The sequence below is a fragment of the Bactrocera tryoni genome, unplaced genomic scaffold (assembly GCF_016617805.1).
Source record: "Bactrocera tryoni isolate S06 unplaced genomic scaffold, CSIRO_BtryS06_freeze2 scaffold_7, whole genome shotgun sequence".
NCBI lineage: Eukaryota > Metazoa > Arthropoda > Insecta > Diptera > Tephritidae > Bactrocera > Bactrocera tryoni.
The window spans coordinates 10048749-10075358 of NW_024396366.1; the positions used below are offsets into that span (position 1 = coordinate 10048749).

General features: G+C 34.0%; 1 protein-coding gene across 1 annotated transcript; it reads right to left on the reverse strand.

The window, feature by feature from the left end:
- Positions 1–118: 118 nt before the first annotated feature.
- On the reverse strand, positions 119–26084 carry LOC120781768 (ionotropic receptor 75a). Its single transcript, XM_040114000.1, has 3 exons — positions 25977–26084; positions 294–1166; positions 119–182 (listed from the first exon to the last, which is right to left on the reverse strand). Exons 1-3 carry the CDS (start codon positions 26082–26084, stop codon positions 168–170), a joined length of 996 nt encoding a protein of 331 aa, XP_039969934.1. The 3' UTR covers positions 119–167.
- Between the last annotated feature and the right edge of the window lie 526 nt (positions 26085–26610).

Genomic DNA, 26610 nt, shown 5'->3' on the forward strand with positions numbered 1-26610 from the left:
TTTATGATTTTATGATTTTACGATGCTTTATGACACGTTGTGAGTACCCCAAAAATATTTACCCAAACAAATGTAAAAGCAATGTTTCTGTCTAAACAGGATCTCCAAATGATATAATCGATCGTTTGATGCTTGTTCCAATCCACATATATGTTGTTAAATTTTATTTAACCATTTTCGTACTGGAATTATGAACAATTATAATTAAAGTAATAAAAATAAACTGAGATATGATATTTAAATATTTGTTGATATATAACTTAAAAACAAACATTTAGAAGTGCATGACTTACTCTGAATAAAACCTTATAGTATCCTATATCCTCGAAAGATACTTTAAGTGAACTGGTAATTATTTCATCTATATTCGTTGGTCCTTGTAAAGAGGAAGATAATAATCCAGAAACAACTGAAGACGTGTAGTAATTATATATCAAAAGAGTATTTATAAAAATCACAAAATATAAGATTCTTAACGCAGATGATCGCGAAAGAGAAATTATGCTCTGCTGACAAATAGCGGCTATGATGATTAAAAAAATATTGCTGACGGATAATGTGTCTCTTAAATTATAGCTGTAATAATCATTTGTGTATTCACCATATGCTCTTTTATGTTCTTCTTGTGTTAACTCAGTTTTTACATAATGCAGACACCTTGCATTCAGTAATTGTTTATTATTCTTCAATTGCAATTTTAAATTTACATTACTAAGAAGCCAATATACTAAGGATATAACTGCAAATAACCATATAATTGCAAGCCAAACTTCTCTTTTAAACGGAATCAAAAAATTGTCTCCTTTTATTTGGAAACTTAGTTCCGGTGCATACGCACGGTATATAAATGCAGTTTCAAATTTCCAACCTTGATGTATTATATCAAAATCTGAGAAACGGTTAATTCGATTAAATGTGCCGGAAGCTCCAACATCAGCTTCATTCCGAGCCATAATACCCAAGAAACCAAGCCTGTAGCTTGTGTTAGCCAACCTGCCTGCCCAGCCACGAGCAACACGAAATTCAATTCTGAAGTTGATATGATCCTTTAATATTTGTACCAGCTCATAATAATACTTCGTAAACGCGGAAATACCACTATGTTTTCCCGGATCAGAAAGTAACGCAAATATTTTAATGTTGCTAATCACGTCATTTATATCAATCTGCAATTAATATTTTTAAGTGAATAAAGTAAATTATATATAGCAAATACTGTTTCTTTCGTACTTTCTACTTAAACCTTAATAATGGTCTTTATTTAACTAATCGCAAATAATACTGATAACAGAAAGGTGAATAGAATAGAAGCAAATATAAATATAACATACTTTACATACATATATGTAGATTTTGATTTATTTCAATATAGCTTTTAAGTTTATTTTTAAATATAGCTTTTAATTTATTCAAAAGTGGCTTTAAGTTTATTTTTAACACGAAAATGTATTTTAATTAAAAGTCCAAAAGTAACAATGTCAACAAGTAATTTTAACGCTCGATCCGTCGCGCTCGCCGTCTCGTCTATTACTCGTCCAATCAGTGAGATGATGCAACAGCTCGCTGAGTCAGCTCGCTCAGGATAGAGTTGCCATCCCACATATATAATTACTAAGTCCTGCCATAAGTTCTGTTTTAAATTCAGTTCGTTATAAAAATTAAAGAATAACACATTTTATAATAAAGTTATTAAGTTTACTTAAAGATTTAGCAAGGATTTTTTGACACTCTCTAAATTTCTGTAGGGCTTTCGACGGAACATAAACTATAAGATTATGTACAATGGATTTTTTGCTTCATTTTGGATGACATGGGAGCAGAGAGGTCTGGATGATGATTACGTCATCCGTATTTATTTACAAATGGCAATCTACATATTATATATATGTACCTTGTCTATCCCCACAAATAAGGTATGTACATTAGGGTGATACAAAAAAAAAATTTTTTTTCGTTTGGTACTCGGAAAATAGGTTTCTAGACACCTCTAAGAAAGCCTCTCTAAATATGAGTTCTTAATTGTAACGGGAAGGTCCTCCTACATACAGTTTTCTATTTTTGAAGTGAAACTTCTTTACGCGCGCTTGGCTTGGGGAGTAAGCTGAGGAACGCGTTACGAAAAGTGTGATCAGGCGAGGCGAACGGTAATTGGTGGGGGATATAGGCAAGCGTGAGCAGTGCGCGCGCACATTTTTCTTTCTTTCTCTTACAGCTGGGAAATGAAATATGTGTATACTTCAGTACACGCGAACGGTGATAGTTTGGTTATTTTATTGTAATTTACTGTAATTTTATTACGTTTTGAACAATTTTATGAATTAATATTGTTCAATACATTCAATATTTTATGTTTAAAGTGAATAAAATTGTAAATTTATTTTAAAGTTTATGTTATGTGAATTTTCGGGTAAATAACAACAAATTATGGAGAAAAGTGACACAGACTCCGAGTATCAAAGCGGTGCTTTAGGACCACCAACTAAGAAGAAATTACGTACGGAAATTGTGCATAAAAAGTGTGTGACAACAAATTCAAGACAAGAGCGTCATAGCGTCATATGCATTGTTTCTTTGTCCTTGACTATTTTCTCCCTCTACTAATGTGCGGCATTCTGCTCTCGACATTGGGACGCGTTTGATTCTCTGTCCTTTTCTTGCCTCTCTTTCTCTTTTTCTCTCGCTTTTTCCTTGTTACTCTTCCGTATTTTAGCCTCACGTTTCTACAATTTACTTCAGCAAAGTTTTAAAATAGAATAACATAAAATTTAACTAATCCGTAAATTATAAAATACTTATTAATTGTAGAGGTTTACCATTACAAATAATTGGTGACATCGTGATTGAACATGACAATATTCAAATGGAAGTTAATGATGGAAATCTCACTATAGATAATAATGGTAGTTGTTTACATTTCGCCCAATAACACAGTTAATAATATCATAAAGTTTATATACAGAAGACTTATGATTTATGGTCGAGAAGGTTCTGAAGAACTAGGAAAAAACTATCATACGTTGCCACTAATCTTAGCAGGAGATTTCAATATCAATTTCGCATCCGAAGATGGACAACTCTTGATAAACTTTCTACGAGATAAATTAGAATTACAAATGAATAATGACCGTAATGAGCTAACTACAAGACATGGAACAACAATCGATGCAGTTTTTTCTAGATTTCTGTCTAATTTTAATTCTAAAATATATGTATCGTATTTCTCGTATCATAAGCCTATTGTCTCGGTTTTACAATCAACCACACTAATTACTGATATAATGAAAATAACGAATAAAACAATGAAAAAAAAAAATAAAAAATCTATGCAAAAATATTAATTTACTAATGAAAACATAAAATAAATTTAAATATTTGTAGGAAATTAATATATGTATATGTGCATCTATATATATAAAATTAAGTGGCAAAACTTCCTGTTCGCATACTCCTCCTAGACGGCTTGCCCGATTTCAATGAAATTTTCAGGGGTGATTGGGGTCTGTTTGGAGGGTGCACATAAGAAATTTAATGTGTGTATCATTGCACGTTGTGCAAAAAAAAAAAAAAAAAAAAAAAAAAACGAAACAACTGGCGGATGTTTACAATTAATAAAAAACATTGACATCGTTTTTGCCTGCCATTCGTTCTTTCTATGGATGACTGTCAAGCTAACAAGACATACAGAACGTACATAAGTGTTCCGAATGCACTGAGTGTATCAAAAAAAATGTTTCAACATTGTGTGTATTTTTCTCAGATTTCAACGTGATTAACATTCTGCGTACAACACAAAGCAAGTGAGTATTGTTGTTGTTTCATATGTGATGCCATGCGGTTCGATTGTCGCTTGAAAATGCGCGGTGTGTGTAAAAAAAAGTGTTTCAACATTGTGTGTTTTTTCCAGATTTAATTCCATCGATTTACTACATTTATTCGAACCGATTTTGTGTTTTCTGCTGACCGTGCAACACACACAAAGCATGTTAGTATTGTTATTGTTTCGTAAGTGCTTCCATGCGGTTCGCAAATACACTGTTGGTGGGTCTTATTGCATATGCGTGTGTGGGTAAAATACATAGTTTAAGATGTAGTTTTAGGTTAATTTTTCCATTTTTATTTATGTACTTCAAATATGCATACTCTAGCACGACCACCGGGGACAACACTAACTACCTTTTCGAGTTGTCTGAAAACGATGAATTTGCAAGAACATTGCTATATTCCGAAATACCACAATATTTCACTTGGAATCCATCATCGAAAACATTTCAACGACGAAAGCAAGGGGAGCGTGTTGACGGTTATCCAAATGCCCGTAAAACCGATGCCATAAGACGCATTTACACCATCCATTCGAACAACGCCGAATGTTTTTATTTGCGTCTGCTATAAGTCAACGTGCGCGGACCAAGATCATTTGATGATATGAAAACTGTTGACGGTCAGTTGTGTGCGACGTATCGTGAAGCATGTCAGCGATTACATTTGTTAGAAGATGATATGCATTGGGACACCGCACTTCATGACGCATCACTCACATCTCATCCAAAACAAATACGCGTACTATTCGCCATAATAATACCTACATGCCTTCCGTCAAATACGCAAAAACTGTGGAATAAGTACAAAGACTGCATGACCGAGGACTTATTAATTTTGGCGCGTAATCGAGCATCGGACGCAGCTTGCTATATATGTACATTACAAATGTATAATTCTGCTTTGATATTGGTTGAAGATCTGTGCCTTACAATTGCGAATAAGTACTGCGCCCAGTCATTGACCATGAGCTTCAACGTGAACAACAATACGATTGCAATGAATTGCGTGCTTTCATACAAGCTAACATTACCAAATTGAATATTCAGCAGAAAAATGCTTATGATAAGATTATACGAGCGGTTGACAATAACGCCGGTGGATTCTACTTTCTTGATGCGCCCGGTGGTACAGGGAAAACGTTTCTGATCTCTTTGATTCTTGCTACTATACGGTCACAGCAGAAAATTGCGCTGGCAATTGCTTCGTCAGACATCGCTGCTACTCTACTTGATGGCAGCCGAACTGCACATTCTGCGTTGAAATTACCGTTGAACATACAAGTCGTTGAAACACCAACGTGCAACATATCGAGGAATTCAACAATGGCAAAAGTTTTGCGAGGAGCTGGAATAGTTCTATGGGATGAGTGCCCAATGGCTAACAAAAAGTCATTAGAAGCATTCAATAGAACAATGCAAGATTTACGCCAAAAGTAACAAATTTTTGGCGGAGCATTAATCTTATTATCCGGCGATTTTCGGCAAACTTTGTCAGTCATTCCTCGATCAACTCCTGCCGACGAAATAAACGTATGTTTAAAATCGTCAGTTTTGTGGAGACATGTTCAAAGGCTGACTCTTACCATCAACATGCGAGTCCAATTGCAAAATGATCGATCTGCAGTGGCGTTTTCGAAGCAGTTGTTGGACATTGGCGAAGACAAAATACCAATCGATGATACCGGTTTGATCACATTGCCGAACAACTTTTGTACACTTTTACAATCGAAAAAGAATTGATTGAAAGTGTATTTCCGAATATTATTCAACACTATCAATGCCACGATGCTTTAAGTGAACGCGCAATATTGGCACCGAAAAATGTACACGTCAACGAAATCAATTTTGCCATTTGAAGCTCCAACATATATGTACATCGATTGATAGCGTTTTAAATCAAGATGAAGTAGTCAATTATCCAAATGAATTCTTGAATTCTTTGGATCCCCCCGGTCTGCCACCGCATCGTTTGGTCCTGAAAGTCGGTTCACCCATTATACTTCTACGAAATCTGAAGCCACCGACTTTGTGTAATGGCACAAGACTTTCAGTCAAAAATTGTGGCCAAATTTTATTGAAGCAACAATACTAAATGGCAAGGCAGCAGGTGAAGTTGTACTCTTACCACGCATTCCTATGATTCCAACGGACATGCCGTTTGAATTTAAGCGCTTGCAGTTCCCAGTACGTCTTGCCTTTGCGATGACCATCAACAAATCGCAAGGGCAAACGTTTCAAGTGTGCGGCGTCAATTTGGAAGAACCGTGCTTCTCCCACGGCCAATTGTTCGTCGCATGCTCGAGAGTGGCAACACCAAGGTGCTTATTCATTTACGTGCCAGGTGGAAAAACCAAAAATGTTGTATACCAATATGTTTTATAAATGTTTTATAAATAAGTAACAGTTTTACAACAATAAATAAAACACAAAGTAAAAACCCTTAAGAGTTTTAATCGATTTAGGTGTAGCGAAACGCACAGGGTAACAGCTAGTACATGTATATATTGCACACACACATTCATATATATACATATAGATAGAGCGAAAGAAGTTTCACTTCAGTCGTGCGGTCATAAGCACACTCACTTTTTGTTATTATAAGATAGAAAAATTAATATCTCGCTTCCAACTACTTGAAAAAATATCTTGTTCCTTAGATTTTGTAGGAAATTGAATGCTCTACAAAAAAGGTCTGCACGATTTTTTCATAAACCCAACCGTTTGAAAGATATTAACGGTTGAAGTTTGATTAATTTTGGGAAAATTTTTATTTCTTATGAATTTTATAACTCAATGAAAAAAATCATTTGAATGATGAAACTTATAGGTTTTTGGAGAGGCTTTCTTAGAATTGTCTAGGAACTTATTTTCAGAGTACCAAACGAAAAAAAATTTTTTTTTTGATCCACCTTAATATGCATTGATGTTTGACGATAAATATCTCGTAAACGCTTAACTTAATCGAAAAATCAGAGGAGACCATTTTTATAGAGCAGTAAATTTCCTACAAAATCTAAGGAACAAGATAATGTGGTCCAATAATTTTTTTATCTCAACTTCAACATCAGATTCTAAGACCTTTATTCGCTTAAGATAACTTTAAAAATTAATATCAAGTTTTTTGTTTTTTTTTTGGTTTTTGTTAACGAAGCTTATAATAAGTAAATAATGAAGCTTTATTAAATTTGCTTCGTAGATAAGTGATATTTCTTCACACATTTTCTAAATTTTCTTTCTTAAGAAATTTGATAAACGAAAAAAGGAATTGTTTGAATATTATTCAACTAAATCAAAAACTCATTTTAATAAAATTGATTTACTTTTGACTGGTGGTGGTAATCGGTTCAGAAGGTCCTGATTTGTAGCGATCCGTTAGTTCTTTCATGTATGATGGAGTCGATACATCTTAACGTCTTATGAGAGCTCTACGATTAAAACTGGTGCATAGTGAGTAACATCAGGAGCGTGAATTAAAATTTTACGGACTGACGAAGGAAGATAATACCAGAAATATTTTGAAGTTAATTCCTTTGCAGGATCTAGCGCAAATCTATAGCATTTAGGGTTTATTAAACTAATTCCTTTAGAAATTGAATTCGAACAGGACGGCAATAGCGGATGGACGGAGGTGGGTCTGCAGTTTTTCCAAATTTGCTTGTGCTCTTCATCATTTTGCGATTTTATTCAAAGTTATACAGGGACATATGCCGTGACAAATAAATTATTGCCTTCCAAATTATTATTTTCAAATTTCTGCTTATATTCGCTCTGACCGGAATTGCCATCATAGCCACATATTCCTTTTGATAATAGGTGATTAGAGGACTCATTCCGTTCATTAATTATATTTCTGACGCAATGTGCTCCAATAATTTTTTTATCTCAACTTCAACATTAGATTCTGAGACCTTGGCTCGGGATAACTGATTTTCCTTTGAAACTTTTTAAAAGTTAATATAAAGTTTTTTGTTAACGAAGCTTCTAATAAGTAAATAATGAAGCTTTATAAAATTTCGGTGACAAATGATATTTCTTCACACATTTTCTAAACACCAAAATTCAAAATTATATAGGCGTGAAAGTTTACACCGATATGATGTGCCTAAATAAAAGTACGTATAAAACAAACATTTCATAAAAGTGAGAAAATGATAAAATGAAAACCAAAGATCAAATATGTGTATATATGTATGAAGAAAACAAAAACATAAAAAACAATAAAATATGCACGAATATACGTACACGTAAATACAAAAAATTATAAAAAATAACACACAAAAAATCGCATGCCTGGTAGAATAATATGAATAACAAAGAAAGTTGCAAAAAGTTGCAGCTGAAATCAAAAGCATAGACATAGAAAACATCAACTAATATACACAAACTTGATTCTTTAATGGCGAGACAGGAATCACAATGTTTTGTATACCTTAAATCGATGTATAAGGAAAAACATACCACTTAAAAAGGCACTTATAAAACAATTGTTTTAAAATAATAAAACAATATATTATTGCATAAAAACTACTTTGTTATATAACATATGCCTTTATTATCAATACTCATTTCGATCTATGGGGATTAAACACGATTTTATATCGCAATTTAATTTATTATAAGAGCTAATTGTTAAGCTATTTCCACTGCACAGTCCGTGTGTTTCTATTGTCTCACTTCTTTCGTAGCCCCTACGAATGGGATAGACCAAAAATGTATTTACCGTTAGTTTTATTGGTGTTTAAAGAAATAGGCTTGTTACAAACAGTGGTAAATTTCAAACTTTTATTTTTTTATTTTTGCCTTAGAAAATAATCTATACCAAATTTGGTGAAGATACCACCTCAAATGCAAAAGTTTTCCATACCAGCACTAGATTCCGATCGTTCAGTTTGTCTGGTAGCTATATGATATAGTTAACCGATCGAAGCAATTTCTTCGAAAAGTACAGTGTTACCTGAGAAAATAATCTATACAAAATTTCGTGATTATACCACGTCAAATGCAAAAGTTTTCCATACCAGCACAAGATTCCGATCGTTCAGTTTGTATGGTAGCTGTATGCTATAGTTAACCGATCTGAACGATTTATTCGCAGATTACCTTGTTTCCTTAGAAAATAATCTATACCAAATTTCGTGAAGATACATTGTCAAATATAAAAGTTTTCCATACAAGAACTTGATTCCGATCGTTCATTTTAAAATGCAGCTATATGTTATAGTGGTCCGATATCGGCAGTTCCGACAAATGAGCAGCTTCTTGAAGAGAAAATGACGTTTGTAAATTTCAAAACGATATCTTAAAAACTGAGGGACTAGTTCGTATATATACAGACGGTCAGACAGACGGACAGACGGACATGACTAAATCGACTCAGCTCAACATACTGATCATTTGTATATTTACTTAATAGGGTCTCCGACGCTTCCTTCTAGGTCTTACAAACTTCGTGACAAACTTAATAATAAACATTGTGGCTAAATGAGATGAGTGAGGTGGGCACCTATTCAAACATTGGTCCTTCAAGCCGCAAAAAAAGGCTCTAATTGGAAAAAAAGATTCAAGCGGCAAAGTTAAAGTAAGGTGACACATACATATGTATACTATATATAAAAACAAAAGAAAAAAAATTTTCAAGAAAAATAAATATATATTGAAATAAAATGTGTGTTATACATATATATATAAAAAACTGTTTGAAAAACGGACTCAAACGGTTCCGTGTTGTGGTAACAAAATCAAAAAAAACATACAATAATAAGAAAAACGTAACTCGTGTGTGCAGTTATAAAAAACAAGAAAACACGTTAACTTCGGTTGCACCGAAGCTAAATACCCTTCACAGGTGCATTTCTGTTAGTAACTATGTGTTCAGTTTGTATGGAAGCTATATGCTATAGTCAACCGTTCTGAACAAGTTTTTTAGAGATTACATTGTTGCCTTAGAAAATAACATATACCAAATTTCGTGAATATATCTTGTCAAATGTGAAAGTTTTCCATACAAGAACTTGATTCCGATCGTTCAGTTTGTATGGCAGCTATATGCTATAGTTAACCGATCTGAACAATTTCTTCGGAAATAACATTGTTGCAGCTTCTTGATGAGAAAATGACGTTTGCAAAATTTCAAAACGATATCTTAAAAACTGATGCACTAGTTCGTATATATACAGACAGACAGACAGACGGACATGGCTAAATCGACTCAGCTCGACATACTGATCATTTATATATATACTTTATAGGGTCTCCGACGATTCCTTCTGGGTGTTACAAACTTCGTGACAAACTTAATAGACCCTGTTCAGGGTATAAAAATACCGAAAACCAAGTAAGGAAGGGCCAAGTTCGGGTGTCACCGAACATTTTATACTCTCGCATGATAAAATGATAATCGAAATTTCATTCTTTTACATATTTTTCAAATACCGTACTTGTGTAAAGTTTTATTCCGCAATCATCATTGGTTCCTAATGTATATATTATACAGAAAAGGCATCAGATGGAATTTAAAATAGCGTTATATTGGAAGAAGGCGTGGTTGTGAACCGATTTCACCCATATTTCGTACAAGTCATCAAGGTGTTAAGAAAATATTATATACCGAATTTCATTGAAATCGGTCTAGTAGTTCTTGAGATATGGTTTTGGCCACGGACGGACGGACGGACAGACGGACCGACAGACGGACGGACGGACAGACAGACATCCGGATTTCGACTCTACTCGTCACCCTGATCACTTTGGTATATATAACCCCATATCTGACTCTTTTAGTTTTAGGACTTACAAACAACCGTTAAGTGAACAAAACTATAATACTCTCCTTAGCAACATTGTTGCGAGAGTATAAAAATTTGTCCTTATTTGCATATAAATATGTATGTTGAAAGTTGCAGTTTATCTTTCTAAAGACTGTATCCTATCCTGTTAATTTTAATAGAACGGTTGCTACCAAACTCTTTGTACTTACGGTTGATTTCCGGGAAACCGAAAACTGTTTGGTATACTATGTACATATGTACATCCAACAGTATATAGTAGTATAATATATGTATAATTATACTATATATACCCGCATATACATATCTGATAAAAGGCCTAGTTATGCTTACATTTGCGTACCCAAACATACAAACTTTATAAAAAACAAGTAAGGAAGGCCTAAGTTCGGGTGTCACCGAACATTTTATACTCTCGCATGATAAAGTGATAATCGATTACCGTTAGGTTAGGTTAGGCACGGAATTCTTCGTGTTCGATATCAGGGAACTTGAAAAGTTATAGTCCGATCACGTCAATTTTTCCACAAGGAATACCTCAGCTCAAATACCGTATTTGTGCAAAGTTTTATTCCGCTATCATCATTGGTTCCTAATGTACTATATATTATACAGATAAGGCATCAGATGGAATTCAAAATAGCGTTATATTGGAAGAAGGAGTGGTTGTAAACCGATTTCACCCATATTTCGTACATATCATCAGGGTGTTAAGAAAATATTATATACCGAATTTCATTGAAATCGGTAGAGTAGTTCCTGAGATATGGTTTTTGGTCCATAAGTGGGCGAGGCCACGCCCATTTTCAATTTTTAAAAAAAGCCTGGGTGCAGCTTCCTTCTGCAATTTCTTCCGTAAAATTTAGAGTTTCTGACGTTTTTTGTTAGTCCGTTAACGCACTTTTAGTGATTTTCAACATAACCTTTGTATGGGAGGTGGGCGTGGTTATTATCCGAATTCTTCCATTTGTGAACTGTATATGGAAATACCTGAAGAAAACGACCCTGTAGAGTTTGGTTGACATAGCTATAGTAGTTTCCGGGAAACGTACAAAAAACTTAGTAGGGGGCGGAGCCACGCCCACTTTTCCAAAAAAATTGCGTCCAAATATGCTTCTCCCTAATGCGATCCTTTGTGTCAAATTTCACTTTAATATCTTTTTTCATGGCTTAGTTATGACACTTTATATGTTTTCGGTTTCCGCCATTTTGTGGGCGTGGCAGTGGGCCGATTTTGCCCATCTTCCAACTTAGCCTTCTTATGGAGCCAAGGAATACGTGTACCAAGTTTCATCATGATATCTCAATTTTTACTCAAGTTACAGCGTGCACGGACGGACGGACGGACAGACGGACGGACGGACGGACAGACGGACCGACGGACAGACGGACCGACGGACAGACGGACCGACGAACAGACAGACATCCGGATTTCAACTCTACTCGTCACCCTGATCACTATGGTATATATAACCATATATCTAACTCTTTCAGTTTTAGGACTTACAAACAAGCGTTATGTGAACAAAACTATAATACTCTCCTTAGCAACTTTGTTGCGAGAGTATAAGAATTCAAGTATTCACTTGACAACATTTTCCGGTAATACCCCTTATACTCAACAGTATAAGCAGGATTGAGCAAAAAGTAATTATAGTCACTACTTACTTATGTACATAACTATATTACATAACGAAACAAAGTGGGAAACAAAATTAATGCAACATACACCCACGTGTATGTATAAACAGCATTGTTAAAATTTTACAAATTTACAAAAAGTGCATACCTGCACTTCACCGATTTTCTATTCCCGTGATATCCGTACGGCGAATAATATACACACATACATACGGCATACAATTTGGGTATACCGGTATATACAACGTACATAGGGTACAAAATAAAATTAAAATTTCACAACTTATCGAAAATAACTACAAAATTTAGAAAAAATAAAGCGGTAAATGCGAAATTTTAATTTATTAAAAAATTTTAAAATTTGCTAATTAAAAATAAAAGAATATACGGTCAAAATAAAACAAAAAAAAAATTAAGAATTGGTAGAAAAAATCAGATACATACTTATTAGCATTTTCAAGTGTTCACACACACATATATTCAAAGATCGAATCGGCACCTGTCCAGCAATACCCCTTGTTCATGTTAAAGCACAAGCAAGCAGGATTGCAAATAAAAACAAGTAAGGAAGGGCTAAGTTCGGGTGTCACCGAACATTTTATACTCTCGCATGATAAAGTGATAATCGAGATTTCATTATACGTCGTTTACATATTTTTCAAATACCGTATTTTTGTAAAGTTTTATTCCGCTATCATCATTGGTTCCTAATGTACTTTATATTATACAGAGAAGGCATCAGATGGAATTCAAAATAGCGTTATATTGGAAGAAGGCGTGGTTGTGAACCGAGTTCACCCATATTTCGTACATATCATCAGGGTGTTAAGAAAATATTATATACCGAATTTCATTGAAATCGGTAGAGTAGTTCCTGAGATATGGTTTTTGGTCCATAAGTGGGCGAGGCCAGGCCCATTTTAAATTTTTTCAAAAAGCCTGAGTGCAGCTTCCTTCTGCCATTTCTTCCGTAAAATTTAGTGTTTCTGACGTTTTTTGTTGGTCGGTTAATGCACTTTTAGTGATTTTCGACATAACCTTTGTATGGGAGGTGGGCGTGGTTATTATCCGATTTCTTCCATTTTTGAACTGTATATGGAAATACCTGAAGAAAACGACCCTGTAGAGTTTGGTTGACATAGCTATAGTAGTTTCCGAGATACGTACAAAAAACTTAGTAGGGGGCGGAGCCACGCCCACTTTTCCAAAAACATTACGTTCAAATATGCGCCTCCCTAATGTTATCACTTGTGTCAAATTTCACTTTAATATCTTTATTTATGGCTTAGTTATGACACTTTATAGGTTTTCGGTTTCCGCCATTTTGTGGGCGTGGCAGGGGGCCGATTTTGCCCATCTTCGAACTTGACCTTCTTATTGAGCCAAGGAATACGTGTACCAAGTTTCATCATGATATCTCAATTTTTACTCAAGTTACAGCTTGCACGGTCGGACGGACAGACGGACGGACGGACAGACAGACATCCGGATTTCGACTCTACTCGTCACCTTGATCGCTTTGGTATATATAACCCTATATCTGACTCTTTTAGTTTTAGGACTTACAAACAACAGTTATGTGAACAAAACTTTAATACTCTCCTTAGCAACATTGTTGCGAGAGTATAAAAAATAAATTTTTATCCAGCATCTTACGTGTGCACATAAACACACACATATCGTACAGACTCATATAAAAGGGTCATCAACCTTTTTCTCCTTTTTGCATTATCGCTCGTATACGCAAGTATTTACTAACGAATACGAAACATTAAATAAAATATAAAAAAAACAAGAAGAAACTAATAGCTAAATACATAAGCACCGGGAACAAGGAAAATGAAATACGCGTTCGTTATTTGATACATTGCGTATATAACAAAAATAAAAACTTTTTATCTTAAAGATTTCACACGTATTTATTATTATCAGAAGTACACTGAGAGCATTTTTTCTCATATTATATAAATGAACGGAGATTTTAAGGAACCTAAATCGATACAATATCTGAAAGTACAAACAATGATTTCTGAAGAAAATAGCCCATGTACACCTGCTGAAGCTACATGCTCAAAGCAAGGTGCTACAAAACAAAAAAAGCTGAAAGATATCTCATATACTAAGTTTATTGCTGAGAGTGACAGTCCAATTCGATACTGCATTTGATTTTCATCTTCACTGTTTCAAGACAATTCTGAATCGGTATTAGAAATCAAAAAAGAAAATCTTGGCAATTTCTGGACACGTCTCCTAGCTGCGTATGACACAATTGTAGAATCTGACGAATAAGATCTATCTGAAAATTTCAAATCTTCAGCATACGCCAATTGTGAAAAGTGCTTACACCAGTACGAAGAGACGAAAGCTATGATCTCCGATCAATTGAAATTAATTAAAGCAATTGCACCTACTCCACAACCGAGATTAGAGCTGCCAAAAGTTCAAAGCCAAGAGGCGGGTTCAGGCATCCACCTCTCGGTGCCAGCACTGAAATTTTTCATGGTAGTTATGAACAATGGCAGTCCTTCCGGGACATGTTTACAGCCGTGTACATAAACCATCCAAAATTATCACCAGGGCAAAAATTGTATCACTTCCGATACAAAATAAAAGGACAAGCAGGCGTAATAGTCAAACAGTTCGCTCTTAATGACGAAAACTTCAATTATGCTTGGGAAGCTCTAAAAGCTAGTTACGAGAACGACAGAATATGAGTCGGCAAACAAGTGACAATATTAATGAATTTACCAAAAATGCAGAAAGAAACAAGTGAAGAATTTATAAAACTTCAATCGACTGTTTCAAATTGCTTGTCGGTTCTAGCGACACAGAATATTCCCACAGACAATTGGGACCCCATTCTGATAAATATATACACATCTGCATTACCAGAAAAATCGTTACTTTTTGAAAGATTTCTTAACTACGCAATATGAAATTGCGGAAAGGGTAGATAAAAAAATGGTCATAATGACCTCGTTCAACACGACCTAAATCGGAGCTTCATTAGGTCCCAAGCGAGTAACAACAAAAACTTAAATCGTAGTTTTTTCAAAGCAGATTCGTTCACATCAGAACAAAACAAACATACGTCCTGCGAACTGTGTAAAGGAGGGCACAGGCTGAAATCTTGCGAGAAATTTTAAAAACTAAATATTAACGAAAGAAACAATTTCGTAAGAACGAAAAAACTTTGTACCAGTTGTTTGTCACATGCGCCTACTCGCCTACTTCCCGCTGTTACAGATGCTTCCATCCAGGCCACATGGCTCGTAAATGTTGCAGTGTTATGAACAGGTCCTCTCTTTGTACAATTTGTGGAAGCCCGGAACATGTATCAAAAGTTTGCACTAATACACCGAATTGCATGCTGTGCAAAGGGGAAAACTCAGTTCTGAGTACGACTTGCCCCAAATACTTGGAGTTGCTAAAGACAACGAAAAAATGAGAATAATGCAGCTGAACTGAAATCCCTGCGCCGCAGCACAAGCTCTGCTACAACAAACCATAATAGAAAGTAACATTAATGACGCCTTACTGAGTGCGCAATATTCCCAACGTTCGGAAAGTACTTAGATCACATATATCAGTGGCAAAGTTGGAATATGGTTCTGCAACGGACAATCATTCACATCTTGCTGCAGAGAAGCAAAAAATGGTTTCACAAGAGCTTGGAACTGGCTGAGCACAAAACAGAGGTATTGCTCATAAACACCAGGAAAATTGAGGAACAAATAACTCTCACTATAGGGGAGTGCTTGATCACTTCACAATCACAGTTGAAGTATTTAGGGGTAATATTGGACACTAAACTGAAATTCAAGCAGCACTTGGCAAACATAGCAAATAAAGCAAATAAGATTTATAATGCCTTATAAAAAATGATGGCAAATAGAGGCTGTGTGGGCTCCAGCCGCCGTATTCTACTCACAAAAGCGATGACCTCAGTAATACTAAATATATGCAGCTCCAGTATGGATACAGGCACTAAACATAAAATCGTATACCAAACCAATAAATGCGGTGCATAGACTCACAGCAACAAGAGTAACAAGTGCTTTCCGAACTATTTCCAGCGAAGCTGCTGAAGTACTAGCTAGTATGCCGACCATAGACATCCAGCTCACGAGATTATAAGAGCTATCAGCGTCAATTATAGAATTCCAAAAGAGAGGAGAGGAGAGAAAGAAGAGCATAAGTGTATGCAGCATCGGTGGCAAACCTCAACTAAAGGACGGTGGACCCAGAGACTTATACCTGACATCCATAAGTGGATAAGTAGACAACATGAGGACTTGGATTTCCACCTGACCCAAATATTAAGCGCGCATGGGTACTTCAGAGGCTATCTATACAAATTTCATAATGACGTCAGTCCGTATTCTTCGATGTGTACGGAGTCAATAAAAGACTCTGAAAACATGTTTTTCCATTGTCCTCGGTTTCTAAACAAAAGTTAGAAACACCACTAGGTGGTAGTTTTACGGTGGGAAGTTTGACTGCACTTCTAAATTAACTAACATTCTAAATAAATTATGTTACTTGCAAAACAACATTTGTTGTTAATGTGCGAATAAGAGTTATTTCTTAAATATATCATATGTTTGATAATATATTATAAATTCGCAAATTTTATGTAGATATGTTATATATACACATATAGTGGACCTATAAAGTTTACATACACCTAGTTCTATTAAATTTCGACACGTTTATTTGTTTCAAAATGGATAAATTTTGTGGTTTTTTTCTATCCATTTCATAATATGTATATTTAGCATTAAATATAGCATATCAAAATATTTTTTTTTTACACAAATAAAAAAAATTTAAGTTAAAGCTTAAAATGAGCATAATTTATATCAAAAAAGTTTACGTACACTTATGATTGTTTACATAAAAAAAAGTAATTACAATACTTTTAACGGTTTTTGGCCTACAATTTTTTGTTATTACTGTCCCTAGACATAGTTGTATGCTCCCCACTCAATTTCTAGAATTATTTCCGGATATTTTGACCCACTAAGTCCATGATCCAGCTTTTTGGCCTTATTTTGATGAAATTCGATGTTTTCGAATACGGTTTTCCAAAAAGTTCCAGATATTTTGAATAGGATTAATGTCTAGCGATTGCGGGACCTATGGAGTTATTTTCAATTCCATAACAACCATTCACGTACAAGATAAGTTGTGTGTTTTGGGTCGTTATCCTGTGGTAAATAGAAATGGCTGCTATTAACAGCTGATTTAAGCACACTTAAAATTTAAATTTTTTTCTTAAAATGCTCAGATACATATGCTTATACATTTTTGAAATGTACACAAAAAAATAAATCCCCAAACAGTAAGGAATTTGTTGAAGAGTGCTGGTTATCATAGACGAGTCGCGCGTCGTAAGCCATACATATATAAGGTTAATAAAAAGAAAATGTCGGCGTTTGCTAAACAATATTTAAACAAACCGTATTGGTTTTGGGAAAACATTGTGTTCACCGACGATTCAAAACTTAATAAATTTGGTTCGAATAGATCACGAAAAGTGTGGAGAAAGATCAATGAAGAGTCGCAAGGACAAAATGTATTGCCAATGGTAGAGCACTGTGGGGGTAATGTTATGGTTTGCGGGTGTATGGTTGCATCTAGAGTTGGACATTTGGACTTTATTAGTGAAAACATGGATAAGCATATGTATCTGAGCATTTTAAGAAAAAGATTTAAATTTTAAGTGTGCTTAAATCGGCTGTTTATAGCAGCAAAACCAATTTTCAACAGGATACCGACCCAAAATACATGTCTTATCTTGTACATGAATGGTTGTTATGGAAATAAAAATAACTCCATAGGTCCCGCAATCGCTAGACATTAATCCTATTCAAAATATCTGGAACTTTTTGGAAAACCGTATTCGAAAACATCGAATTTCATCAAAATAAGGCCAAAAAGCTGGATCATGGACTTAATGGGTCAAAATATCCGGAAATAATTCTAGAAATTGAGTGGGGAGCATACAACTATGTCTAGGGACAGTAATAGCAAAAAAATGTAGGCCAAAAACCGTTAAAAGTATTGTAATTACTTTTTTTTTATGTAAACAATCATAAGTGTACGTAAACTTTTTTGATATAAATTATGCTCATTTTAAGCTTTAACTTTAATTTTTTTATTTGTGTAAAAAAAAAAATATTTTCATATGCTATGTTTAATGTGAAATATACATATCTTGAGATGGATAGAAAAAAACCACAAAATTTATTAATTTTGAAACAAATAAACGTGTCGGAATTTAATGGAATTAGGTGTATGTAAACTTTATTGGTCCACGTACATTGTCGTCGCGCAATGCTGTATGCAATTTTCATAGATTGTTTAATACATACCATCTATAAAAAATCCATAAAGCCTTGCTTAAAAAACCGAATATCTCGAGAAATGTTAATGATAGCGATTTTGACTTTGAACTTTTTTTATAGCAAATAAAATTTCCTACAAATTTGTACATTTTTTCTATAGCTCTTGTTTAGAGCCCCGTACTACTTCGAGGGTGTGAGTTACGACTTTGTTGCATTGAGCACTTTTGTAGAGTGATCGATTCTGAGAAATATGCGTCCAAAGTCAAGCGATGCCGTAAATACCTCTGAGCTGTAGAAATTTAAAGATAAAAAATCACGATCGTGGTGTATTTTCAATGGAAAATTTTTACATGGCTTGGTTTTCAGTTCTTACTGTTAATATTAAGGCCTAAAATATTGAGAGAATTTTTTTTAGGGTATTTCCAAGGAAATTTCGAAACGGGATTGAAAAAAATTAATAGTTAAAAAAAACACCCTCATATACATATATATACATATATATATATATATATGCATATAAATTTACATAAAATATGTACATATGTAGGTACATATCCAATATATATTAATACATATTGAATGAATACAAATGAGAAAACATAATTGTCATTAGTGCCTAAAGAAAATCCAAAAATGGTAATAAAAAAAAAACGATTGAAAGACGCAAGTCAATCGCGCTCGTTAAACAAAAGGTAAGTTTAATGAATTTTATTTGATTTATTAACATTTTTTGCATTTTAGTAATTCATTTGTTTTTATAGCATTGAAAATGTGAACAGAATTGGAAATATCAGCATTTTAAACAATATCATCCGGAGCAGCATAAATAAATCGTTGTGTAATTTTTTCGTAAAATATTAATAGATAATAAGTGTATATTTTATGTTTTAAATCAGCCTGCGCAGTGCATATAATATGTGAAAATAAATTTGTGTTTTATGCGTTTAATGCCAAAGACACATAAAAGGCTTTCGTACTATAATTCGCACTACAATATAAGCTCAAGAATACATGCACCAGCAAGTTCACACATGTCGCATATTTAAATTTAAAAATATAAAACAGAGAAATGGATCTGAACGTATTAATAGCAATTACAAACAATATTAAAATTTTGTACTACTTGAATTTATTATTATAGACGTATTGCCCTGGAGAAAAGGAATTTCAGACACCATACACCCTGGTCTTTGGTAAGTACTCAACAGTTTTATTTGCAACGGTTGACTATAGATGCAGGTTTACATATGTATATTAATGTCGGAAAAAAAAAAAAAATTGTTTAAAAAATATTTTGTAAATGAAAAACAATTTGTAGATTCAATATTAAAAGATTTTATGACCTACCTTAAATTATAGAAGTAATATTCAATATAAAGGTACATATATTTTTTCTAAGTATGTTATTTATATTTAGTTACACAGAATAAATTATCTTTAAATGAAGTTTTTTATGTCGTTTGTTCTCTTTCTAAGAGCATTCATCAGCAACTCGATATAAGGGAACTATGGAACGGCATTTCAACCTCCGTACGTAGGGTGTAGGGCGAAACCATTGGTTTTCGGAAAACATACTCTTGTAGAACCCCCTGAGATGATCTAGTAACCGATGCATAGAACATACTAAAATTAGGGAGGGAACACTTCTCCAGCCTACTAAACGGCAGTGACAGCATAAGATCAGGAGATGTTATAGACGATGGATTGCCGGCCGAGCATGCTACCGCCTCTTTGTAGAATATGATCTGACGAAAGCATGCCCAACGATTGGAATTTAAATGTGCTTTGCACAATCCACAAAACCCCACCACCCCACAATCTGCGCCAACTTCCTTAGGATAAGTATCCTAATATCGCATATAAAGATCTATCGAGGGTATTGTGTGAAAGACTAAAGCCCACCGTCAACAAACCGATAGGACCTTATCAGTGTGGCTTTAGACCTGAAAAATCAACAACTGATACTGAGCTATTCCCCATGCGCCAAATGGCGTATGCCCATGATATTGATATCATTGGCCTCAACATCCGCGCTGCAGTTTCTGCTTTCTGCAGAATGGAAAAGGAAGCAAAGCAAATGGGTCTGGCAGTGACCAAGGGCAAGATGAAATATCATTTGTCATCAAGCAAACAGTCGTCGCTCTCTCGACTTGGCATTATTGGCAGTCATAACTTCGAAGTTGTAGATAATTTCGTCATCTTGGAACCGGTATTAACCGGTTCAACAATGGCAGCCTCGAAATCCAACGCAGAAAACTCTTGCCAACAGGTGTTACTTTAGACTGAGTATGCAATTGAGAAGGAAAGTCCTCTCTCGACGAACAAAGACCAAGCTCTATTAGTCGCTATTTTCAAATTTTTAAAGTTTGAAAAGCCAACTTTAGGAATATGTGATGGTTATTTTTGAAAAACGAAAATTAGGTGGTGAAATTTTAGTTTAAATGAAAAAAGGGAAATTCCTATGTTAAATGTATGGGAACCTAAAAAAAAAAGTAGCGACCCTAATGTATATTCTATAAACATATATGATATATTATTATAATATCTTAAAAAACTTAATATATTACAACGATAATATATGTATTAGACTGTGCCAAATAAATAAAAATTTTTTTTCGGTCCCATATCAAAATTTCGATGAGAGTCACGAAAAAAAAATTGTGTCAAAATTTGAGCCCTTTATCTTCATTTTTCAGTTAGCGCTCGCAAAAATAAGAATTTTCGTCAAAAAATGTTTTTTTCATTCATTTTTTGGTTATAGATAATTTGAAATACCAAATATAAAAAAACCCTTGGTATGGTTTTGTAGCTAATTAAATTCTCTACAAAAATGATCCTTTCTCGAATTTATAGAATCAACACCGTTTTTTTATTGCTCATTCAATTACAATTTGTTATTAAATTTCTTACCAACGAAAAAAACAAACTAAATCAATTTTTCTAGGAATGTTTATGATCTAAACAAGTAGTTTTTATACTTTAATAAATGTGAATACTCTTAACCTGTTAATATTTTTTATTTTAGAAATAATGAATTTTATGCTAATTTTATCTTTTTTTGCTTTTTGTCCTTATTATTGTGTCAAAGCTTAGTAAAATTCATGTTTAGAGTCAGATTTCCACAAATCTTCGATTTTATGAAAAATCATTGGTATGTTAATAGAAATAGATAGTTACTACAAACAAAATATCTTAAAAAGCTTACATTAAGTAAAGAAATGATGAGCTATTGTATTTTATTACTTTTATTCACATGTTTCATTAATTGTTAAGATCTTCCATCTTTTCTCTAAAAGATCTTATGTCCTCTGACATAAAATTATCATGATAAACATATTTTTGATTTTGTAATAAAAGAGGATGATAAGATCTTTACTCGAATGACTTTACGGGAAAGTAAACATATTCAGCAAATACGAAGTTTATAATAATTACCATGTTCATAGGTATCATTTTCAATTGGTTCAAGAGGAAAACTCTCATCATCTACGTAATCTGGTAGAGGTGTTAACCGGCCTTAACTTTTTTTTACTAACAAAAAAAGTTCTTCAGGACAGGAGTTATCAGATATATCTTTTTTGAGTCTTATATCAAATAATTCTTCCAATTTATTGGTAAATTTTTTTATTTTCAACAGATGAAACTCAGAATGTTTTTTAAATCGACTTTTATCTAAATTTCTCCATTCTGTAAAATGCGTTTCGAATTTTGGTAATAGCATGTTGGTTTTTATAAGTGGTATGTTCATAACACTCCAATTCTCTTGAACTTCTTCTATAACCTCGGCAGCACATTCACGAATTGTTTTCTTTAAGATCTTGTACTTAAACATGAAATAATTAAAAACATCTCCATTTTTGGGCAGCTTGCGTGATGGCAAATTATTATGAACGGCACCCAAAAGATAAACATAATTTGCACTATTTTCCGACATAAGTAATATATCTTTACAAAACAAATAACAATAAATATCTACAGATCTCAAATTATAGAACAGAAACTAGTCAGCTAATGCAGCCAATTTCGTCTAATCAGGTGAGACACATACATACTTATACTAACGACATCTATGAGGTCATTTTTGCAGTTGTACACTGGCGGGGTTAAATAACTGCCGTTTCAAGTTACAAGCTCTATACCAGAATCCTTTGACGTATAAAAAGGTCCAAAAAAGATATATCTTATAAATTTTACATCATAAATAATTTATAAGACCGCGAGACTTATAAATAAAAATTGAAAAAAAAATAAACTTTTTGTCTTCATTATATTTGTTAATAAAATTATTTTTATATTTTACTGTACCATATAACAATCAATTAAAGTATAAAACCTACTTGTTTAGATCATAAACATTCCTAGAAAAATTGATTTAGTTTGTTTTTTTCGTTGGAAAGAAGTTTAATAAGTGTTTATCAATAATTGAAAATAAAAATCATAGAACAAATTGTAATTGAATGAGCAATAAAAAAAACGGTGTTGATTCAATAAATTCGAGAAAGGATCATTTTTGTAGAGAATTTAATTTGCTACAAAACCATACCAACGGTTTTTTTATATTTGGTATTTTAAATTATCTATAACCAAAAAATGAATGAAAAAAAAAACATTTTTTGACGAAAATTCTAATTTTTGCGAGCGCTAACTGAAAAATGAAGATAAAGGGTTCAAATTTTGACACAATTTTTTTTTCGTGACTCTCAACGAAATTTTGATATGGGACCGCAAAAAAAAATATTTTATTTATTTGGCACAGTCTAATATGTATATAAGTCAAACCTTTTATCATTAAAAACATTTATGCGCATCTATCAAGCAGATATGTATGTATGTAAGTACAAATCAATTTCAAATCAAGATATTATTATTTATCAGTAATAATAGGTTGTTAAAAAAGTCTTGCGGTATTTTCGCTAGTTGGCGCTGAAAGCGCGTAGTTCTAGTTTTATTCGTCGCATCGGGTCATGCTATACCTTTTTGGAAAGCTCATTTCACGCGCTAACACGTGTTTGATTGATTGTCGTTTCTTTTAAGTCGTTCGGGAGTTATAGCGTCGCAAACATGGAGCAAAATAAAGAGAAAATAAGGCATATTTTACAGTACTACTACGATAAAGGCAAAAATGCATCTCAAGCCGCCAATAAAATTTGTGCAGTTTATGGACCCGATACAGTTTCCATTTCCACCGCACAACGTTTTCGTTCTGGTGTAGAGGTGGTCGAAGATGCGCCACGATTGAATGAATTGGTCGAAAGAGACCGGCATAGTAGCAGCCGTAGCATTGGTCAAGAGCTGGGCATGAGTCATCAAAAATTCATTTCAATTTCAATAAAAAAAATATTCAATAAAAATGCCGCAAGATTTTTTTGACAACTTTATATATACATTAGGCCGGCTCGATTTGTATGGGTGGGAAAAAACCAACAAAGCGGCTAGCAAAAACGAAAATTACAGAAAATTCTAAGAAAGGTTTGCCAAGAAACCAGGGGTCTAAAATTAATTCCCAATTCGCGCAGAGCGACTTTAGATTTTGAGGTCATACTTATTAAATTGTACTTTATGCAGCATACAGATATTTCCATATTTAAAAAAAAAAATTATAAAATTGTGGAAAATACGGTGGATCGAAAATAAAATTTGATTATTGTAATTAAGTTTTCAAAAAATTAAATGTTTTTGTGATGCAAGTTACAGACATTGGTTTTTTTGCTTATGACTGGGAATTTTTTCTAGTTTTAGTTCTTTCAGGTTTTAAAGTCTTTTTTTGGATTCCATACGTGGTGTTGTAGTACGTCCTTCTATAGTTACGGCCATGATATTGTCTCTATTCTTTGCAATAGCGCGTCGGGAAACTGTTGTCAGAAGCTGTATACAACGCTCAGTTGCTTGGGTATGACATGGAATCCCTGGGTCAGGAAGCGGCGGATAATCAGACTCAATAAACTGCAACAAGTGTTCGTAAGGAATGTTAGCTGAGAATGTAGGCTCAGACAAAACACTGTCATCATCTAGGTCAACCAGATCAAAGTAGTCTGAGCATTCAAAATTTATTGCGTGCTTTTTATCATAAACCCTTAGATTAGTCGGATCACAAACTTTATCACGATAATGTAGTATCTTTTTTATGGCTCTTTTGCGAACATCTTTTCTCTTATCATAAAGCATTGCCAGAAAAATATTTTCAGGATGAGCGAAGTATGAATTATTTTGGATTTACAGTGTTAACAATTTCTCGCAGCGTCGGTGGTAAATATCGCATGGACTGTATAAATTTAAAAAACAAGAGACTACCGTATACAACTGAGTTGTAGAACTTAATGTTAAAGTACATCGGTACGTAAACTTTCATTATGTAAGTTGCCAAAGTTTTTAAATTCGCTGATGGTGAACTAGTTGTCACGTATAGTATGCTTGCCTTTGTTATCCATCGAGAGTGCACAATTTGTCCCGGTTTCATACTGGCTAAATTTTCGGGGCAGAAACCATCACAAACTACATTTGCCATTCGATACAAGTTCTGAACGTCAGTCGAGAGCGTTTTTTCATGAATGGGTGGAGGCATATCTCCCAACGAAATGGCCTCAAAGTCGGGTACAGCCTACAGAAAGATTTTATTTATTTAGCTCAGATGAAAATATACATGTTAGGCTCTTTAAAACAATTGTTTGCTTACTGCCATCTGTTCGCATGTTTCGATTTTCTTTGTTATTATCCCACTAGCTGTGCGCGGTCCGCTTGTAGTGGACTTTTCCAACGCGGAGAACCAGTGACGAAGTGGAAGTTCATTAAAGTGTAATAAACAAACAAACCAGTGCATTGATCTATTCAACATGACTTCGAATTTCCTTAAAATTCCATTTTCAGAACCTGCGTTTGCTTCTTCTCCATCACAACAAATTCCAATCAGTCTCTCAAGGGACATATTTTTTTCTATAAGGAACTCGCACAATTGCCTCTGTTTTGTTTTAGCCTCCTCGGCGTCAACTTTTACGTAACCTAACAATCTGCTCTCAAACTCTTTAAGAACCACTAAATATGATTATTTTACCATTCACGGATGATATCTTCCATTTTCTTCATCGCTCGTCAGAGAGTTGTTTTTTCTGCCATCAAAGGTGAAGGCTACCAGATCACAGTCATTGCGTTGCTTTCTTCGAAGAGAATCCCTACATTTCTTTATTTAAAGTGAAACTTTAGATTTGTCCATAATTATTGGTTCCCCATTTTCATCTTTAAAATCCATATCTTTGAAAAAGCGATATGGCCAAAAAAGAAGTAACCCTATTACCGATTCCGAACCTATCGCACGCCATATCGAAATGAGGTGTGTGGTACCTTTTGGTATTAATTTTTTTTTTCGACGAACTTGGCTCTCTTACAGTTGGCATGGCAAACATCACCTCTGATTCAACATCCATATTTGTTGAGCCTGTCATCGCCTCGAATTCGGGAATGGTTAGCTTCCTCTTACTGTGCTGATCAATCATAAACTCTTGGAGTTCAAAGGGTATTAAACCACAGCAGCAAGGCAATGTTTTTGCGCAGTGACATTTTCCAATATAAAACACTTGATCAATTGTTTCTAGAAACTTTGAAGACTTACTTGGTCTACTTTTAAATTTTATTTAATTATGATATTTATTTAGCAATATTTTCAGTTTTTTCGAGGCAGTTTTTTCATTGATTAACGGAATGTTTAGTTTATTCTAAATTTTCCAAATTTTTCCTGTCACTTGTCTGTTAAGATTACCGTACGATTGCTTTTTTTTTTGTTATTTTTTGCTCAGCCACGCGAATTACGATATAATAAAACTCCGGTTTACCGTACTGAGCGGCTTGCCGTCCAGTTTATTAATCATCATTTTATTCTTTACAAAAATCTTATTTCCTAAATTTACCTGAAGCCGTTGTGCTGACTTCACATATTCTTTATAAAAATCTTACTTGCTAAATTTACCTGAAGCCGTTGTGCTGACTTGACATTCCTCAGCATCAACGACCCGGCATATCTTA

Excerpts from the sequence above, each read along its gene's own strand:
- LOC120781768 (XM_040114000.1), bottom strand. The coding sequence starts at position 26,084 with ATGATTGATCAGCACAGTAAGAGGAAGCTAACCATTCCCGAATTCGAG. Across the intron at positions 1,167-25,976 it reads TGATGTTTGCCATGCCAACT|ATTGATATAAATGACGTGAT; the intron begins GTAAGAGAGCCA and ends TATTAATTGCAG.